Consider the following 17,470-nt stretch of genomic DNA (forward strand, 5'->3'; position numbering starts at 1 on the left):
CTAACTTTTGAGTAAATGACTGTGCAAGCTTAATAATGTTATTTTAGCATAGCGTGTGTGTGCGGGGGGCGCAAGATTCTGCATATCCTAGTCTTTTCTTCTAGCAAGGAAATCTCAGTCCAGGTGAATTTTATGTGCACGGTAAGAAGGTCCTGTGAGGATAGATCAGGGATTGGCAACCTTTGGCATGTGGCCCGCCAGGGTAAGCTCCCTGGCGGGCTGAGCTGGTTTGTTTACCTGCTGCGTCTGCAGGTTCGGCCGATCGCAGCTCCCACTGGCCGTGGTTCGCCGCTCCAGGCCAACGGGGGCTGCGGGAAGACAGTGTGGTTGCCACCACTTCCTGCAGCCCCCATTGGCCTGGAGCGCCGAACCATGGCCAGTGGGAGCCACAAACAGCAGAACCTGTGGACACGGCAGGTAAACAAACCGGCCTGGCCCACCAGGGGCTTACCCTGGTGGGCCGTGTGCCAAAGGTTGCCGATCCCTAGGGTAGATAATTCTTATAGAACTCCAAAGGAAAAAAATCACTATGGCCTTATGACTAATGAGATGATGACAGTCCTAAAGACACAGAGAAGGGAAAAGAAAATCCTTTACATAGGGAGCAGAATGGTATTCACCACCCCTACCCCAATTTTTAGTCTGCCTCGTAGACCTGGGGGAAAAAAACCAATCCTTTTGGCATTACAATGTGCTCCGTTTCTCTAGTGTATGAACATGCATGCTTATGTTTGCACACTGCTGTCCTGCATTGTACAGAATTAGATCTACCCACCTGTTCATCGATTCATCACTGTTTTGCCCACCAATGGCTGGCCTGGAAAAAGGCTATGAGCACTATTGCTACAACAGCAAACAACTAACAGAGTTTCCTCTTTGACTCAAGTGGCAGCAAGCCTCTCTGGAAACAAGGGTGAGAGTTCTTCTGAAGATATGTGTATGCAGTTAACTGACGACAGTACCACATCTGTGTGTGTATTCAGTCAAGAACAGAAATGTAAGGACAAAGAATAAACAAGAAGCTATGTTCTGATCTCTCAGCAATGCAGCTCATGCTGCATCCATCATTAAATTCATTTTTATGGTCTATGTATTAAGCACCAATAAAACCAGAATGGAATGATGAATATTATTAACTAACCGTGACATTTCACACCTTGTCTAATGATCATATCTATCTGGAATAAGTTTGGTTTCACAGAACTTAATTTTCCACTTCAGCAGTGCTGTACATGACTTTCAATACAACTACCTAAGATTCATTGCAGTCAGTGGTATCTTGCTATCTGGTTCAAATGATCACAGACAACTCCCCTAAAATATATTTTCTGAGGCCCACTGTGTAATCTTCCATCTCTATAGTTACAAATGAAGAAGAAAACCATATTCATGAATAACTGCAAAGGAGAGAAGAAATAAGTACATTAAATGGGGGCAACAGAATTTATTATACAATAGATAAATCCCATTGTACGACTGACCCAATACCCCACCAATTAGGGTAGGACACATGGTCCACTATGTTGTAGAATCTATTGTAATAGAGCGTACAGGGCCATTAAGGCTTGCGAGAGGAACCCTTCTGAGCCCGCACTACACCTTGACACATTTGCATTTAAAAAAACCTGAGAGACAGGAGATGAAGCACAATGTGGCCTTAGTGGACCAGAGAATCCATCTCATTTAATTTAGGTCTATAAATCTCTTCATTTTATAAATAAAAAGTGGAGTTTTACCCAATAAATCTTGATGATATTAAAATAGCCTTCAGAAGATATTTAGGCATGTATTTCACACATGATATTGGAAGTATCATGCATGCGTGATGTAAATCCTTACAAACTTCTTTGAACTATAGTCCTTGCACATGTATTGCCTCTGCTTTTAGAAATGAAATCTCAGCTGACTGGCCATACTATATCATCATCAAATTCCACTTTAAATTGAAACTATTTTTGAATCATCTGAGTGTAAAATGCAGCAAACTATCAGCCAAACCAATTTTTCGTCACCTAGTGTACAATAAACCAATTTTACGGCCAAGCTAAAATAAATAATTGATTGACATCAATGAAAGTTTTGCCCAAGGGAGTACTGCTTAGGTTGCATAGTATTGCAACATTTCTCTATAGTACCTTCCCATAGCTAACTGAATTATCTGTTATTAAGCTAGTAGAACTCACCTAATTCTTCCTACCTGTGAAAAGCTTTGTAATTTTATTTTAAATGAGACAGACTATAGAATTTAATAAACTTGAAAAGCAATACCCAAGTTTGGGAATGGTTACTGCCTGAATAAGCAATATTTATGGTTGACTTTTCCTTAATAAAATTCCTGTAACAACATGTCAGGGAATACTGAGTGACTGGAAACAGTTTATTAAATGTAATTTAAAATTCTGATTAGCCACCAAGGTTAATCCTGTTTTGGTGGTTGTAGTTGTTAACCTTATTAACTAACTGTTGTGGCACCCTGGAGAAAAATAAAGTTATAATTAAGACAGCCATTTCAAAGCAACTCCTTTGTTACTCCGGACTCAGTCCCAGAATTATACTACACAAGTATACTACTAAATATGATCAGTCAGCAACTATTACTTCTAAAGAACTAGAACATACCTATATGCCTATGCAATGGAGTAAGGGGGGATAAATTGTCCCTTTACTCTCTTGAATGGTCTGCTTGTGCCATAAGCTGCAGTGCGCAATGGGAAGCAGGATTTGTAGAGCTGCTATTTCATCTCCAGACCATACAGGTAGTCAGGAGAGATCAGGGGCCAAGAACAGGCAGAGTCTTGGCTCCATGCCTTCTCAATGTGCCAGACAACACAGCTATGCCAGCAAACCAGATAACATTCCGGGGTGAATATAGGCCTGGCACCCCAGCAATTTAGTTCCTCCCCAGAGCAGGATGCTCTGAATCACACACTGCTTCTCAAGCTGTTCCTGGGGCAATGCAACTATGAGATGCTCTTTAAATGGGGCAGATTGTAAGGTGGCTGTATAGCCCATGACAATTAACTCTAGATAGAATTTAACTGAACACTGATATAAGCATACCAGGTTAATTATTTTATTATGCCAAAAAACATGGCAAAGATTTATATATCTGGCTATACGTACAAATGACTGCCATAAAGACAATGCCCTCTCATGGAGAAGCAACTTAACTGTGCTTATGCACAATGATAATACTTACGCTGTGATTGATTATACTTACCCAAAGGGTCAGCTTTCCCATTCACGTCTGGAATGGTGAACACTCCCACGACTTTATGGCCCTCTTTCTGCAGGTGTCTATAGACTTCTTGACCAAAAATACTCTGACCTATCAGGGCTAGCTTTAGCTTACGTTGATAAGCCTGTCAACAAGAGTTAAAGCAAACTACATTTTAGGATGCAGAAGAGATATGTTGCTACATGTAATTCTGTCTTACTCTTTCTTAGCCAATGTTAGTTTTGATTTTTAAAGCAATAGTGTCTTTCTGTCCCAACAATATAATGGAATAAAATAAATGATCCATTTTTCCACCTTGTTCATATAATCTATAATTTAGTAAGACCATACTTCTTTGCATACAAATGTCACTTGGTATTGTTACTGCCTCCTTTATTATTTCATCAGCAGAAGTCTCTGCGTGTACATGCACTGCTTGTTACAAAAAGGTATAACAAAATCTGCAGTCATTATTCCTACCTATGATCGACAAACCATGAAATCTTATATTTGAAACAGACTCTTAGCAAAATCTAGCCATTCCTGCCACAAGTTTCTAGAATATGCCCTCTAACTTCTAATTTTTTCATCTATTATTCTTGCAGGAAAATTAAAATGTTTTCTAAGAGTGACAAATGTCAATAGACTTGACACTATGTTCAATGTCACATTAGTTCAAGGCACTCAAGGCATCTGTGGCTGAGCCCAGTTCCAAAGTTCTTCCCTCACATAACAGGAGATTTTTGTAGTACTGTCCACTCAACTCCTACTTCTTGTTCAGCCAATCGATAAGACAAACAAGTTTGTTTACATTTACATTGCTGCCTGCTTCTTATTTACAATGTGATCTGAAAGTGAGAACAGGTGTTCACATAGCACTGTTGTAGCCAGTGCCGCAAGGTACTTACATGCCAGATATGCTAAACATTCGTATGCCCCTTCATGCTTCGACTTATACGTTCTAAAGTTTTATACCGATTTGTTTTTGAGCGCAGTTATGTAAAAAAAAATAATTCTACATTTGTAAGTTGCACTTTCACGATAAAAGAAAAGGAGTACTTGTGGCACCTTAGAGACTAACCAATTTATTTGAGCATAAGCTTTCGCGAGCTACAGCTCACTTCACTGGATGCACTGAGTTGTAGCTCACGAAAGCTTATGCTCAAATAAATTGGTTAGTCTCTAAGGTGCCACAAGTACTCCTTTTCTTTTTGCGAATACAGACTAACACGGCTGCTACTCTGAAACTTTTCACAATAAAGAAATTGCACTACAATACTTGAATGAGGTGAACTGAAAAGCAGTATTTCTTTTGTTTATCTTTTTACAGTGCAAATGTTTGTAATCAAAACTAATAATATGAAGTGAGCCCTGTACACTTTGTATTCTGTGTTGTAATTGAAATCAGTATTTGAAAACTGATAGAAAAACATTCAAAATATTTATAATAAATTTAAATTGACATTCTATTATTAACAGTATGATTAATCACAATTATTTTTTTAAATCCTAACAGCCCTAAAAAGAAGCAAACGAAAGTATATATGTTTGTCGCAATCCTTCAGAGAGTGGGAAATAGTTTTGTCCTAGCAGCTGCAGCAGGAGCATTCTTAGGACTCTGCTCTCTTTATATGTGCCATTTGAAAGTCAGGTGCAACTCCTGCTTCTTTCCCTGAAGGAACGTCTCTAGGTTCTAGCTTCTCTCCTACCAGGGGATGCTGCCTCTTCATTAGGGAAGCTGGGACACAAGGGTACCACAACCAGTAGGGCCACCATTTGGGTCCCAGAGGATTTGAACTGCCCATATGAATGTCTTACAAATCCTGTATGGATTAGCAAACACTCGGGTACCAAAAAAAGATATAATACTTTGAAATAAACCAACAAACCATTTTATGATGAAGAGCCAGTTGCAGTACTTTTTGCAAATGACATGAAATGATCCATTTTAAATCGTATTTCAGCTACACAGTTAGCTCCAGAAAGAGGTCTTAAAAATTGGTAGGATGTTCATGAATACAGGAAATGTTCATGAATTAGGAAAATTACTGTAGCACTATTTCGGGCCATAATATTCTCTTGGATGTGTGCATGCAACTTGCAGTGAAGACAACAGGAAATGAGTTTGGCCAAGGGTAAAATTTGTCCCATAGATTGCAACAGTAAATAAAAATCCTCCTGTATTATAGTATCAGACAGCACTGGTGCAGCTGCAGCAGTGCTAAGTTGCCAGTGTGGATGGGAGTGGTAAAAATGTACCTCCAGTACAGTTGTACTATTGGTGCTAACAGCTATAATATGGCAACATTATCTTGTCTTAGACAGACATTAACTTGTCTTAGAGTAGACACTTTCTTGTTTTAAATTACAACATGCACACATTATCCCTTGAAATTTTTATATCCTGGCAATGCAACATGGACACAGATAAGTCTTGCTACCAGTGCTTCATCACCTCAGCTTCCGCTTTTCAGAAGCACAGTCTCAGTCATAAAGATCTCAGATTGGCTTTTTCTAACCATTTAAATGTTTATGAATTCTCCAGGCAAGTTCAAGAAGTGTTCACCTGCTGTGCTACTGAAAGTATCTGGTACAGTATGAAATCCACTGATTTCTATGTAATGTTAATTGACAATGGCAGCACCGTAGATGTGATGGAAAAAACATTAGAGAAAGTCCTCCTGATGCAAGTTACTTGTTCTACATTTGTTCTCTTGTTAACTCTCACTCAATAGCACCTCAAGTGCACAGAAGTAGTGGTCTTTTAGACTTGTATTTTTCTTTTTCAGTTTATTCCCCACTAAATAAGAACTACCAGCAAATGAAGGTAACAAAAAGTCCACAAAGAGCATTATCATCCACAAATCATGACCAATTAAGTACCATCAGAAGAGTTAAACTCTTCCTTTCCTGAAAACAAAAAGTAAGATTTTAGGGAAGTATGAGAGGCATACCTGAAAGGCCAAATTTCTGAAGGGACCTTAACAGAAGCTAAAACTCTGCATGTATTTTTCTGTGTCCAAGTTTTTACATTTGCCAGCTTCTGCATTTAGGAGTCTGAGACTACAAAAACTCTGGATTCAGAGAGCAAACTGCAGCTGGGCTGGCTAACTTCCAGAATTGCCTAATTGCCTGTAAGATTGCCCTTTATGCTTGGAAATTCACATTGTTTTGCATTCTTGAAAACTCACACAAGAAAAACTGCACCAGCAATTTTAAGTCAGTAAGTATGATCAAAGTCTAAGTAAATGGGGCTTGAAAAATATTTTAGAAATAGCACACTCATCTCAAAATATTAATTCAGAAGAGCAGTTTTGTTTCCACAGGTCAAGTTTTTAACAATATATATTCTGTAATCATAAACTTATATCTCTACTCACTAATAATGTACATATACATAAATCTGATTCTTATGTTACATGGAGCTGCACACAAATTACAGTTCCAGATCACGAGCTGCTGTAAATCAGTGTGTAGCTCCACTGAAGTCAATGGAGCCACATTATGTCAGCTCATGCTAGCTGAGGATCTGGCCCAAAATTGTTACTGAGCACAGATTTCTCTATGTTTAGCAGAGTTCTGAGCCAGGAAGTGGTTAGGGATAAACAGAGGACGCAATCTTTAAAGCAGCAGAGAATAAATATAAAGTGGTAGAACCAGTAAAAGAAGAACACAGACTGTTCACACACGCATGCATCATACACACAGACACAGTTACGTTTCTGCATTCTGTTGAACAAGAAGATTAACCTGACAACAAGCCAACTACATCATATCGCATACGTAGCAAGTTGATTGACTGAAAATGATTTTCCCAGCATGAGGGACATACAACTTCTCTATGACCAGCTATTCTTGAATAACTTCTCCCTTGAATTGGCACAAACATACTTTCCATTAACATTCAGTATGGATAATGCAATCCTGTATTGTATTGTCACATATATTTGTAGCTAGTAGAAAGTAGGAGCCAAATCACAAGTCCTCCATGCATAGAACTCCTATTGTGTTCAGTGGAGTCCCATACAAGAAGGGGATTGCAAGATCAGGCCACAAATCCCTTTCTTTACTTCTGGTTGCTTCCTTTTGTCCTATTTAAAAGTATCAATTAAGTGGCACAGCTGAGGATCTTACTGCAAACCTGTGTCTTGCTCTAGAATTGGAAGATCTTCTTCCAAGATCTTTAAGCTTTAAACTAGGTTCACCGGGGGAAGGAGACCAAAGCCCTTAGGTAAGTGGGCAAGCGGGATACCGGGAAGAAGCACAGGCAGGAACGTCTGTGAGGGGAGGGCTCCTACCTCATACTGAGAATGAGGGGCGATCAGCAGGTTATCTCAAGTGCCTATATACAAATGCACAAAGCCTTGGAAACAAGCAGGGAGAACTGGAGGTCCTGGTGATGTCAAGGAATTATGACGTGATTGGAATAACAGAGACTTAGTGGGATAACTCACATGACTGGAGTACTATCATGGATGGTTATAAACTGTTCAGGAAGGACAGGCAGGGCAGAAAAGGTGGGGAGTAGCATTGTATGTAAGGGAGCAGTATGACTGCTCAGAGCTCCAGTATGAAACTGCAGAAAAACCTGAGTGTCTCTGGATTAAGTTTAGAAGTGTGAGCAACAAGAGTGATGTAGTGGTGGGAGTCTGCTATAGACCACCGGACCAGGGGGATGAGGTGGATGAGGCTTTCTTCCGGCAACTCGCAGAAGCTACTAGATCGCACGCCCTGGTTCTCATGGGCTACTTTAATCATCCTGATATCTGCTGGGAGAGCACTACAGCGGTGCATAGACAATCCAGGAAGTTTTTGGAAAATGTAGGGGACAATTTCCTGGTGCAAGTGCTGGAGGAGCCAACTGGGGGGGGAGCTTTTCTTGACCTGCTGCTCACAAACCGGGAAGAATTAGTAGGAGAAGCAAAAGTGGATGGGAATCTGGGAGGCAGTGACCATGAGTTGGTCGAGTTCAGGATCCTGACACAGGGAAGAAAGGTAAGCAGCAGAATACGGACCCTGGACTTCAGGAAAGCAGACTTCGACTCCCTCAGGGAACTGATGGGTAGCATCCCCTGGGGGAATAACATGAGGGGGAAAGGAGTCCAGGAGAGCTGGCTGTATTTCAAGGAATCCCTATTGAAGTTACAGGGACAAACCATCCTGACGTGTCGAAAGAATAGTAAATATGGCAGGCGACCAGCTTGGCTTAACGGTGAAATCCTTGCGGATCTTAAACATAAAGAAAAAGCTTACAAGAAGTGGAAGATTAGACAAATGACCAGGGAAGAGTATAAAAATATTGCTCGGGCATGTAGGAATGAAATCAGGAGGGCCAAATCACACCTGGAGCTGCAGCTAGCAAGAGATGTTAAGAGTAACAAGAAGGGTTTCTTCAGGTATGTTGGCAACAAGAAGAAAGCCAAGGAAAGTGTGAGCCCCTTACTGAATGAGGGAGGCAACCTAGTGACAGAGGATGTGGAAAAAGCTAATGTACTCAATGCTTTCTTTGCCTCTGTCTTCACAAACAAGGTCAGCTCCCAGACTGCTGCGCTGGGCAACACAGTATGGGGAGTAGGTGGCCAGCCCTCTGTGGAGAAAGAGGTGGTTAGGGACTATTTAGAAAAGCTGGACGTGCACAAGTCCATGGGGCCGGATGCGCTGCATCCGAGAGTGCTAAAGGAATTGGTGGCTATGATTGCAGAGCCATTGGCCATTATCTTTGAAAACTCGTGGCGAACGGGGGAAGTCCCGGATGACTGGAAAAAGACTAATGTAGTGCCAATCTTTAAAAAAGGGAAGAAGGAGGATCCTGGGAACTACAGGCCAGTCAGCCTCACCTCAGTCCCCAGAAAAATCATGGAGCAGGTCTTCAAGGAATCTATCCTGAAGCACTTACACGAGAGGAAAGTGATCAGGAACAGTCAGCATGGATTCACCAAGGGAAGGTCATGCCTGACTAATCTAATCGCCTTCTATGATGAGATTACTGGTTCTGTGGATGAAGGGAAAGCAGTGGATGTATTGTTTCTTGACTTTAGCAAAGCTTTTGACATGGTCTCCCACAGCATTCTTGTCAGAAAGTTAAAGAAGTATGGGCTGGATGAATGCACTATAAGGTGGGTAGAAAGTTGGCTAGATTGTCAGGCTCAAAAGGTAGTGATCAATGGCTCCATGTCTAGTTGGCAGCCGGTATCAAGTGGAGTGCCCCAAGGGTCGGTCCTGGGGCCGGTTTTGTTCAATATCTTCATAAATGATCTGGAGGATGGTGTGGATTGCACTCTCAGCAAATTTGCGGATGATACTAAACTAGGAGGAGTGGTAGATACGGTGGCAGGTAGGGATAGGATACAGAGGGACCTAGACAAATTGGAGGACTGGGCCAAAAGAAATCTGATGAGCTTCAACAAGGATAAGTGCAGAGTCCTGCACTTAGGACAGAAGAATCCAATGCACCGCTACAGACTAGGGACCAAATGGCTAGGCAGCAGTTCTGTGGAAAAGGACCTAGGGGTGACAGTGGACGAGAAGCTGGATATGAGTCAACAGTGTGCCCTTGTTGCCAAGAAGGCCAATGGCATTTTGGGATGTATAAGTAGGGGCATAGCCAGCAGATCGAGGGACGTGATCGTTCCCCTCTATTCGACATTGGTGAGGCCTCATCTGGAGTACTATGTCCAGTTTTGGGCTCCACACTACAAGAAGGATGTGGATAAATTGGAGAGAGTCCAGCGAAGGGCAACAAAAATGATTAGGGGTCTGGAACACATGACTTATGAGGAGAGGCTGAGGGAACTGGGATTATTTAGTCTGCAGAAGAGAAGAATGAGGGGGGATTTGATAGCTGCTTTCAACTACCTGAGAGGTGATTCCAAAGAGGATGGTTCTAGACTATTCTCAGTGGTAGAAGATGACAGGACAAGGAGTAATGGTCTCAAGTTGCAGTGGGGGAGGTTTAGGTTGGATATTAGGAAAAAAATTTTCACTAGGAGGGTGGTGAAACACTGGAATGCGTTACCTAGGGAGGTGGTAGAATCTTCTTCCTTAGAAGTTTTTAAGGTCAGGCTTGACAAAGCCCTGGCTGGGATGATTTAATTGGGGATTGGTCCTGCTTTGAGCAGGGGGTTGGACTAGATGATCTCCTGAGGTCCCTTCCAACCCTGATATTCTATGATTCCAAAACTGTTTACACAACTTGCTAGTCTTTTGAGAGTGGAAATTCCTTGCAACAAAATGATACAGAGACATGGTAGAACTGCATAAAAGTGCAAATTCTGTAAAATTATGGGGGAATGTAGGACAGCCTGGTAGTTACTTCTTCACTGAAATGCCACCTCCGGGATGGACTGCTAAAAGGATAGGTCCCATAGTCTAGCTCCTAAACAGGAGCTCACTAAATGCCATCAAATCATGCAGGTGGCATATGGTGATATATTAATAAGAGCAATCCTCATATACATTACTGATAATGGACTTGTGATTGCTTTGGACATATGTATTGATACCATGGAGGCAATGTTGAGCTTCCCTTGTAACCACCTTGCTGATAATGAGCACACAAAGTTATCAGATGCACTGCTTCTCATGGGAAGGTTAGTGATTATTTATTATTGGTGGAGACTTCTTCCCTTCTTCTTTTTTGGAGTTATCCAAACAGGCCTGGAAAATAGCGGAGCTCAAACTGATGACAGAGAGATGGCTCAATTTTACAAGATATAGAGGCCCTTTTATTTTTCCTGCATGGGAACTCTAGAAGAATTTTGTTAACATGGAGAATATCCATGGTCTTACAAAGTTGTGTGAGCAGAGGATCAGGGATCTGGAAAGTGTCTGAGTATTCTTATTTAATTTTCATTTGTTGAACTTGGTTTTGCTTTCTTTTTTCTTCCTTATGGTATTATTTTGCTTGTATTATAACAAGGATCAAAATACTCATGGGAAGATCTCAAAAATCATTCTCATTTTACTTGGATACGATGCTCCCTAGATAGCTGCAGAGAACAAGATCGGTATAGGGCATATAACCTGAAAACTAGTTTGTACAGGTGATGTACAAAGATAGGCACCCAAATCCACAGTTGGACATCTAAATAAAAGTGGCCTCCTTTTAAGAGATCTGTTGAGCATCCACAGATTCCACTGGCTTCAGAGGAAGTTGTGGATGTTGTGGTAAACCCAGGACAAACAGCTACAAAAGGGGGGTAGTAATTAGTCCCAGGGGATTAAAAGGCCCTTCCCTATCCACTGAGGAGAGAGAACCACAGGGCAATAATGTTCAGCTCGAAAAGGGGTTGCTAGGGAACCAATTAGGTTCAGCTGACTCCAACTACTTGGGACCTTTTTAAACCCTCCCCTGGATGGTAGGAGGGAGAGAGTGAGGAGAGCCGGGAAGCTACCAGTAGGCTGTTTGCAGCAAGACACCAGACCTTCCCAGTAGGGAGGCTGCACTCACTCCCCGGAAGGAAAGGAAACGAAAGGAAAATAAGCACAAGGGACCAGAGTAGCAGCCATGTTAGTCTGTATCCGCAAAAAGAAAAGGAGTACTTGTGGCACCTTAGAGACTAACAAATTTATTTGAAAAGGAGTACTTGTGGCACCTTAGAGACTAACCAATTTATTTGAGCATAAGCTTTCGTGAGCTACAGCTCACTTCATCGGATGCATACTGTGGAAAGTGTAGAAGATCTTTTTATATACACACAAAGCATGAAAAAGTACCTCCTCCCACCCCACTCTCCTGCTGGTAATAGCTTATCTGAAGTGATCACTCTCCTTACAATGTGTATGATAATCAAGTTGGGCCATTTCCAGCACAAATCCAGGTTTTCTCACCTCCACCCCCACCCCACACACACAAACCCACTCTCCTGCTGGTAATAGCTTATCTAAAGCGACCACTCTCCTTACAATGTGTATGATAATCAAGGTGGGCCATTTCCAGCACAAATCTGGAAATGGCCCACCTTGATTATCATACACATTGTAAGGAGAGTGGTCACTTTAGATAAGCTATTACCAGCAGGAGAGTGGGGTGGGAGGAGGTACTTTTTCATGCTTTGTGTGTATATAAAAAGATCTTCTACACTTTCCACAGTATGCATCTGACGAAGTGAGCTGTAGCTCACGAAAGCTTATGCTCAAATAAATTGGTTAGTCTCTAAGGTGCCACAAGTACTCCTTTTTCTTTTTGCAAGCACAAGGGACTGACTGAGCAGAGGAGAAGCAGGACCCTGTGCCACCTATAAGGATTTGCCTTGCCCCAAACCTGAGTCTCCAAGGCTAAAAAGGACTGAACCTACTAAGGCAAACAGGGTATTTTGCCACAATGTTTAACATTTCTGAAAATCAGTCCTCTTTTATTTAGATGCCTAAATATAGATGTAACTGCCTAATTTTTTAGGTGCACTTTGGAAATATTGGCCACAATATCCATTGATTTTATAGTATTAATTTGCCTAAAATAAAATTAGAGTTTATTTTAATGGCTGTTTACATGACACTCAACATTTACTCCATTCTGATTCTTCTTCTTCTTCTTCTCCCATTCATCTCCTGCAACATAAAAGAATACACAAGCACTGCATATATTAATAGTTTTACAAGTCTCATAACAAAAGCAAATCACTAAAAAGGGAAAATGTGTTCATGCTACAGTTTCTCCTTGTGAAGAGAAAAGTTAGCATTGCAAAGGGAATTCATTTCATTGTTATAAATAACAAATATTTCTGGAATTGCTAATGGTGTGTGCATCTCTAACAAGTTTCACTGGTAATGCTTTCAGTTCAATTTCCCTGCAGATTAATTTTCAATAGCTCCCATTCTGGTTACATTATTATATTCATTCTCTGCAAGAATTTAGAGACACTGTTACTGATAAGAGAAATTTTTTTAATGCTATGTCTCTTTAAAAACAATGTAAAATGCTTCTCAAAGGAGACATTAACATGGTAACTTTAATTCTACATAGTGTCAGGACTCATGCACGAAAGCCTTGCTCCTCTGAATGAAAACCAATAGCATTGCCTCTCCCCATCCATATCTCTCTATGCAACGTGTCAGTCATCCATTCACATTGCTGATGCAATTCCAAAGAGCTTGGCTAAAGTCTCTTACTGTAAAAACCCTTCAAAGCAGATTCCCCAGGCAAACAGCCATCCTCACCCTTGGCCATGCTGTCAAATATGAAACACAGAGCAGTCTTCAAGGATGAAAAACCATCCCCAAACTGCATTCAGCCGCATCCATGAATCTTAACCACAGTGCCCGAAGCATCTCGTCTACTTTACATCATATTTTAAGGGGCATGTATTTACCCGGCCATAAAGAACAGCATGAATCGTTATCAGTCTCCCTGCAGAGCTATGCAGTTTAATCTAACACCAGACAGACAAATATCCGTCTTGCATTAATTCTTTACAGCCAGAGTGTAAGAACTGATGTTCACAAACCGACACGCCTCCAAGGCCAGCATTTGGAGCAGGAGCTGAAGGTTTACTTCTTAATAAGAAATAGCCGTGCCTGTTCCCAGTTTGACTACAGTAGTGGGAACAGGCCTGGCTAGATCTTTAGCTTCTTTCGCAGCAATTACAGTCTCAGAGCACCGCTGACCTTCCCCCGCCCAGATTCCCATGAGAACATGACTGCCAGTTCATATTCTTTCAAAGCAAAGATGTTACAAAAGCATCATCGATTTTCTTCATTGCAGCTCCCAGACTCCTGCGATACACAGCATGGTATCAGAGAATATACCGAGATCCACCATAGTCAGGCAAAGCAAGATGCTCCTATTTTGGTAAACAAGTCAAATATCCCCTGAAGGGACCTCTGACTGTCCAGTGCCAAAATTCATGTGATAAAATCTCGACCTATTTTTATCCTTTCCTTGCAGGGGTATTATCCAAGCACCGCTGACTTGTCCTCCCCTCCCGCCCCCCATTCCTGGGCTATTGCGGCTTCTCAGACAAATATGGAAAACAAATATGCTCATAGTTTTGCAAGCAAAAGCAACATACTTGCCAAGTCCCACTGAGCCTGCCCTGACCCCCTGACAACCCTATTGCTCATTCCTGAGCTACGGCCTCCTGCAAAGCTCGTTCCTTAGGGGAACCCATCCTCACACACTCACTGTGGCCGTGGTGGAGAATTTCCTCAAAAGCTGATGGGCTTTCCACAGCATTTTTGCAGGCTCTTTGGTGCCAGCGGCTCAGAGGTCCGAGGCTTTGCTGCAGCAGCGCGGGGGCGAAGGGAACACCTGTGCCCCGCTCCCGGGGTCCCAGCTGAGGCAGAGGGGGAGGCGGCCCAAGCGGGGAGGTTCGTCTGACGCAACCCGAGCTGGGTGCTGGTGGCCGCGAGCCAGGCAGGCGCGCACACAGGGCAGCAGCAGCAGCAGCTTCGCCAGCGCCCGCCTGCGCGCGCGCGCTCCTCCACGCTGCCCGCCCGGGGTGGGGCCGGGCTGCGGCGCAGGCTCCCGCCTGGTTCGCTGCCTGGGAGCGGAGGACGACTCCTCTCCTGCTGCACCTGCCCCTCAGTGCGCGGGAAAGCGGGTTGTGTCCTTCTTTGCGCTGGGAATACAAAGCCGCCCCGGGGTGGAAAGAGCCGAACTGAGTGGGGAGTTCAAGCAAGAGCAAAGTCCCAACTTGCCCTCTGGGGAGATCAGGCCGGGAGGCGGGAGCTATTTCCCTAGTCCAAGAGGAGGGGTTTTTACTTCTCCCTAGCTGGTTTCAGAGTAGCAGCCGTGTTAGTCTGTATTCGCAAAAAGAACAGGAGGACTTGTGGTACCTTGGAGACTAACAAATTTATTAGAGCACAAGCTTCCGTGGGCTACAGCCCACTTCATCGGATGCATAGACTGGAACGTACAGTAAGATATAGCTATATATACACATACAGATAAGTTGGAAGTTACCATACAAACTGCTTCAGAGTAGCAGCCGTCCTTTTCTTCATACAGTGAGCGGCTAATTAGTTAAGATGAGCTATTATCAGCAAGAGAAAAAAACTTGTAGTGAGGTAACCCTTCTGCCCATCAGAGTTGACAGCAACAAGGCTCCCCCCCTACTTAACACAATGCTCAGTGATTTCAGCTCTTAGTCAGTTCAGCTCTTTGGTGAATTCCCCTTATAGTAGGGGAGTCTCAGTGCTGGTGCACTATTAGCCCAAAGGGAGCTCAGCAGCCTGTAACTAGACTTCTAATGAAATCAAAATTAGCTCTGATATTCCACAGTGGAGAGAGGAGGAAGTGCAATTAGCATGCAAGGCCCTCACCAAGGGGCCCATGCCACCAAGTATTGATACTTGTCCTCAGCCTCTCTCAATTCACAGAGTTTTGGAACCCATGACCCTTGCCTAGCGAGTGCTACTTAGTTGATGGTGAGTCCCTCCATCATAACAAAAGGCCAAGTACAGTTCCAAGCACAGTTCCCATAATCAGGGTAATAATAATTTATTCTTCCTGCCTCAATAACAGAGACACTGGGGATCCCGCAGCAGCCAAAGTGACCATTTGGGCAGCTATGGCCTCATTCTAGGCAGGGTGGGTGTGCTTATGCAAATGAGATCAGCCCCTGAAGTTCTTTTCCACAACTTGCCACACCTCACCACCAGATGTAAGGGTGGAGCTCATCCTGACACTGCTTACAGCGATAATCAAGACGGCCACTACAAAAGTTTTTTTTCCTCCTGCTGATAATAGTGCATCTTAACTAATTAGCCTCTCACAGTTTGTATAGTAACTTCCAACTTATCTGTATGTATATGTATGTGTATATATATATCTTACTGTATGTTCCATTCTATGCATCCGATGAAGTGAGCTGTAGCCGACAAAAGCTTATGCTCTAATAAATTTGTTAGTCTCTAAGATGCCACAAGTACTCCTGTTCTAGCTGGTGCCAGTGCAGCAGACAGGAGCGGCTCAGGCATTGCAGAGCTTGCAGGGGAGCTGGGGCAGGCATTTGGTTGCTTTGCTTGTACAAAAGGAGAATAGCTCCGTGGGAAACTGCTTCTTCTCCACAGAACAGGTACTGCAGGTCTGCTCCAGCAGCGTGCCTGCTCCCTGCCCTGCAGGGTGCATTTGATGGAGGAGAGGGTAGTGCTGGCCCTGCTCTAGTCGAGGTCCTACACCGTGCCCAGCACTGGGGTAGACGAGCCCAATCCTGGAGTATGAAATGAGCTTGTAAGTTTCCCTGGTTCGGCTCACTAAGAATCCTGAAGACGAGGGCCCAGAGGAGTGAATTTGATGGGATGTCATTTGAGGAGCCATTAGCCTGAGTGAAGGACACAGGTTTTATGCACTCACTGTAACCCAGGTTGCTGAGGCCACATGCTGCTGCATTCGGTACCAGCTGTAATTCCCATACTTCAATCTCCAGCCTTGAGGTCCACACACAATCCTTATCCTCTCTACCGAGCCAGTAAGGTTGCCAGCATTCATTTGTTTTAAAATGTGTCAAAGATGGATGCTGGTGCCAGTGGTGCAGCCAGCAGTAGCTTCTTGAAAATCCACGTTGTCCACTGCCTGTGATTTTACTGGGAGTCTGGTAATAATGTAGTCTTCGTTTTGTTGGGGTTGGTTTTTCTTTTAAAGCCCCAGCAGTCTTCTGATTACATGAACATTTCAGCTTTAGTTTTAAAAGGTAAGTTTATAGTCCTCAGGGCTGTGGAGAAGAGCTTGAAAATATGAATCTTCCAGGCTCAAAAAACCAGCAAACAAAAATGCCCCCACAGTAGTTATTTTTAAACATCAGTCTCATGATTTCAGGGCCTGACCCCTGATTTCTGAATGCTCGGGGTTGGTAGTACTGTTGGCAGGAGTTTTATTCCTGACCACAGTGTAGAGCAAGAATGGAAAAATGTTAATAACCAGCTCTAGTTGGAAACTTTTGTAAAAAATGACAATTTGATGAAAACCAGAAACAAAATTTCACAATTTTTTTTGGCAAACTTTATCTAACCACCTCGCTCATCAACCTTTCTTATTCCAAATCCCTTTTGTTTTTATTTGAGGTATTGAGTGTAGTAGCTGCAATGCAGATAGAAACCTATCTAGAGGGGAGGGGCTTCATACATCCTTTTATTTAATTACACAGGTAAAAGACATGCCCCCTCATTGAAACCTACCTGAAATAAAACTCTACCCCACCGCAAGCAGTCTATGTGTTCTATCTCCTATTTCTATTTCTCTTCTCTGCTGCTCTTTCATTGTCATACCCTAATAACAAAAGCATGTTTTTTTGGAGAAAAATGTAGCAAGGCAAA

General features: G+C 42.8%; 1 protein-coding gene across 4 annotated transcripts in view; it reads right to left on the reverse strand.

Annotated features, from left to right (window-relative positions):
- The window catches only part of ALDH1L2 (aldehyde dehydrogenase 1 family member L2), a 52,868-nt gene extending 37,982 nt beyond the window's left edge, over positions 1 to 14,886 (reverse strand). Inside the window, exons 1-3 of one of the 4 annotated variants that reach the window (XM_037879937.2) lie at positions 13,376 to 13,903; positions 3,221 to 3,362; positions 1,253 to 1,397 (exon numbers count right to left, since the gene is read on the reverse strand). Coding sequence is in view for 2 of the 4 variants with exons in the window: in XM_043542088.1 (XP_043398023.1) it covers positions 3,221 to 3,362; positions 12,720 to 12,766; positions 13,376 to 13,385 (199 nt within the window). In the remaining 2 variants the exon portion in view is untranslated. Of the gene's footprint in view, positions 1 to 1,252; positions 1,398 to 3,220; positions 3,363 to 12,719; positions 12,767 to 13,375; positions 13,904 to 14,339 lie in introns of those variants that run through there. The other 3 variants (XM_043542088.1, XM_037879930.2, XM_043542092.1) reach the window with 3 other exon arrangements.
- Between the last annotated feature and the right edge of the window lie 2,584 nt (positions 14,887 to 17,470).

The sequence above is a fragment of the Chelonia mydas genome, chromosome 1 (genome assembly GCF_015237465.2).
Source record: "Chelonia mydas isolate rCheMyd1 chromosome 1, rCheMyd1.pri.v2, whole genome shotgun sequence".
In the NCBI taxonomy this organism is placed as follows: Eukaryota; Metazoa; Chordata; order Testudines; family Cheloniidae; genus Chelonia; species Chelonia mydas.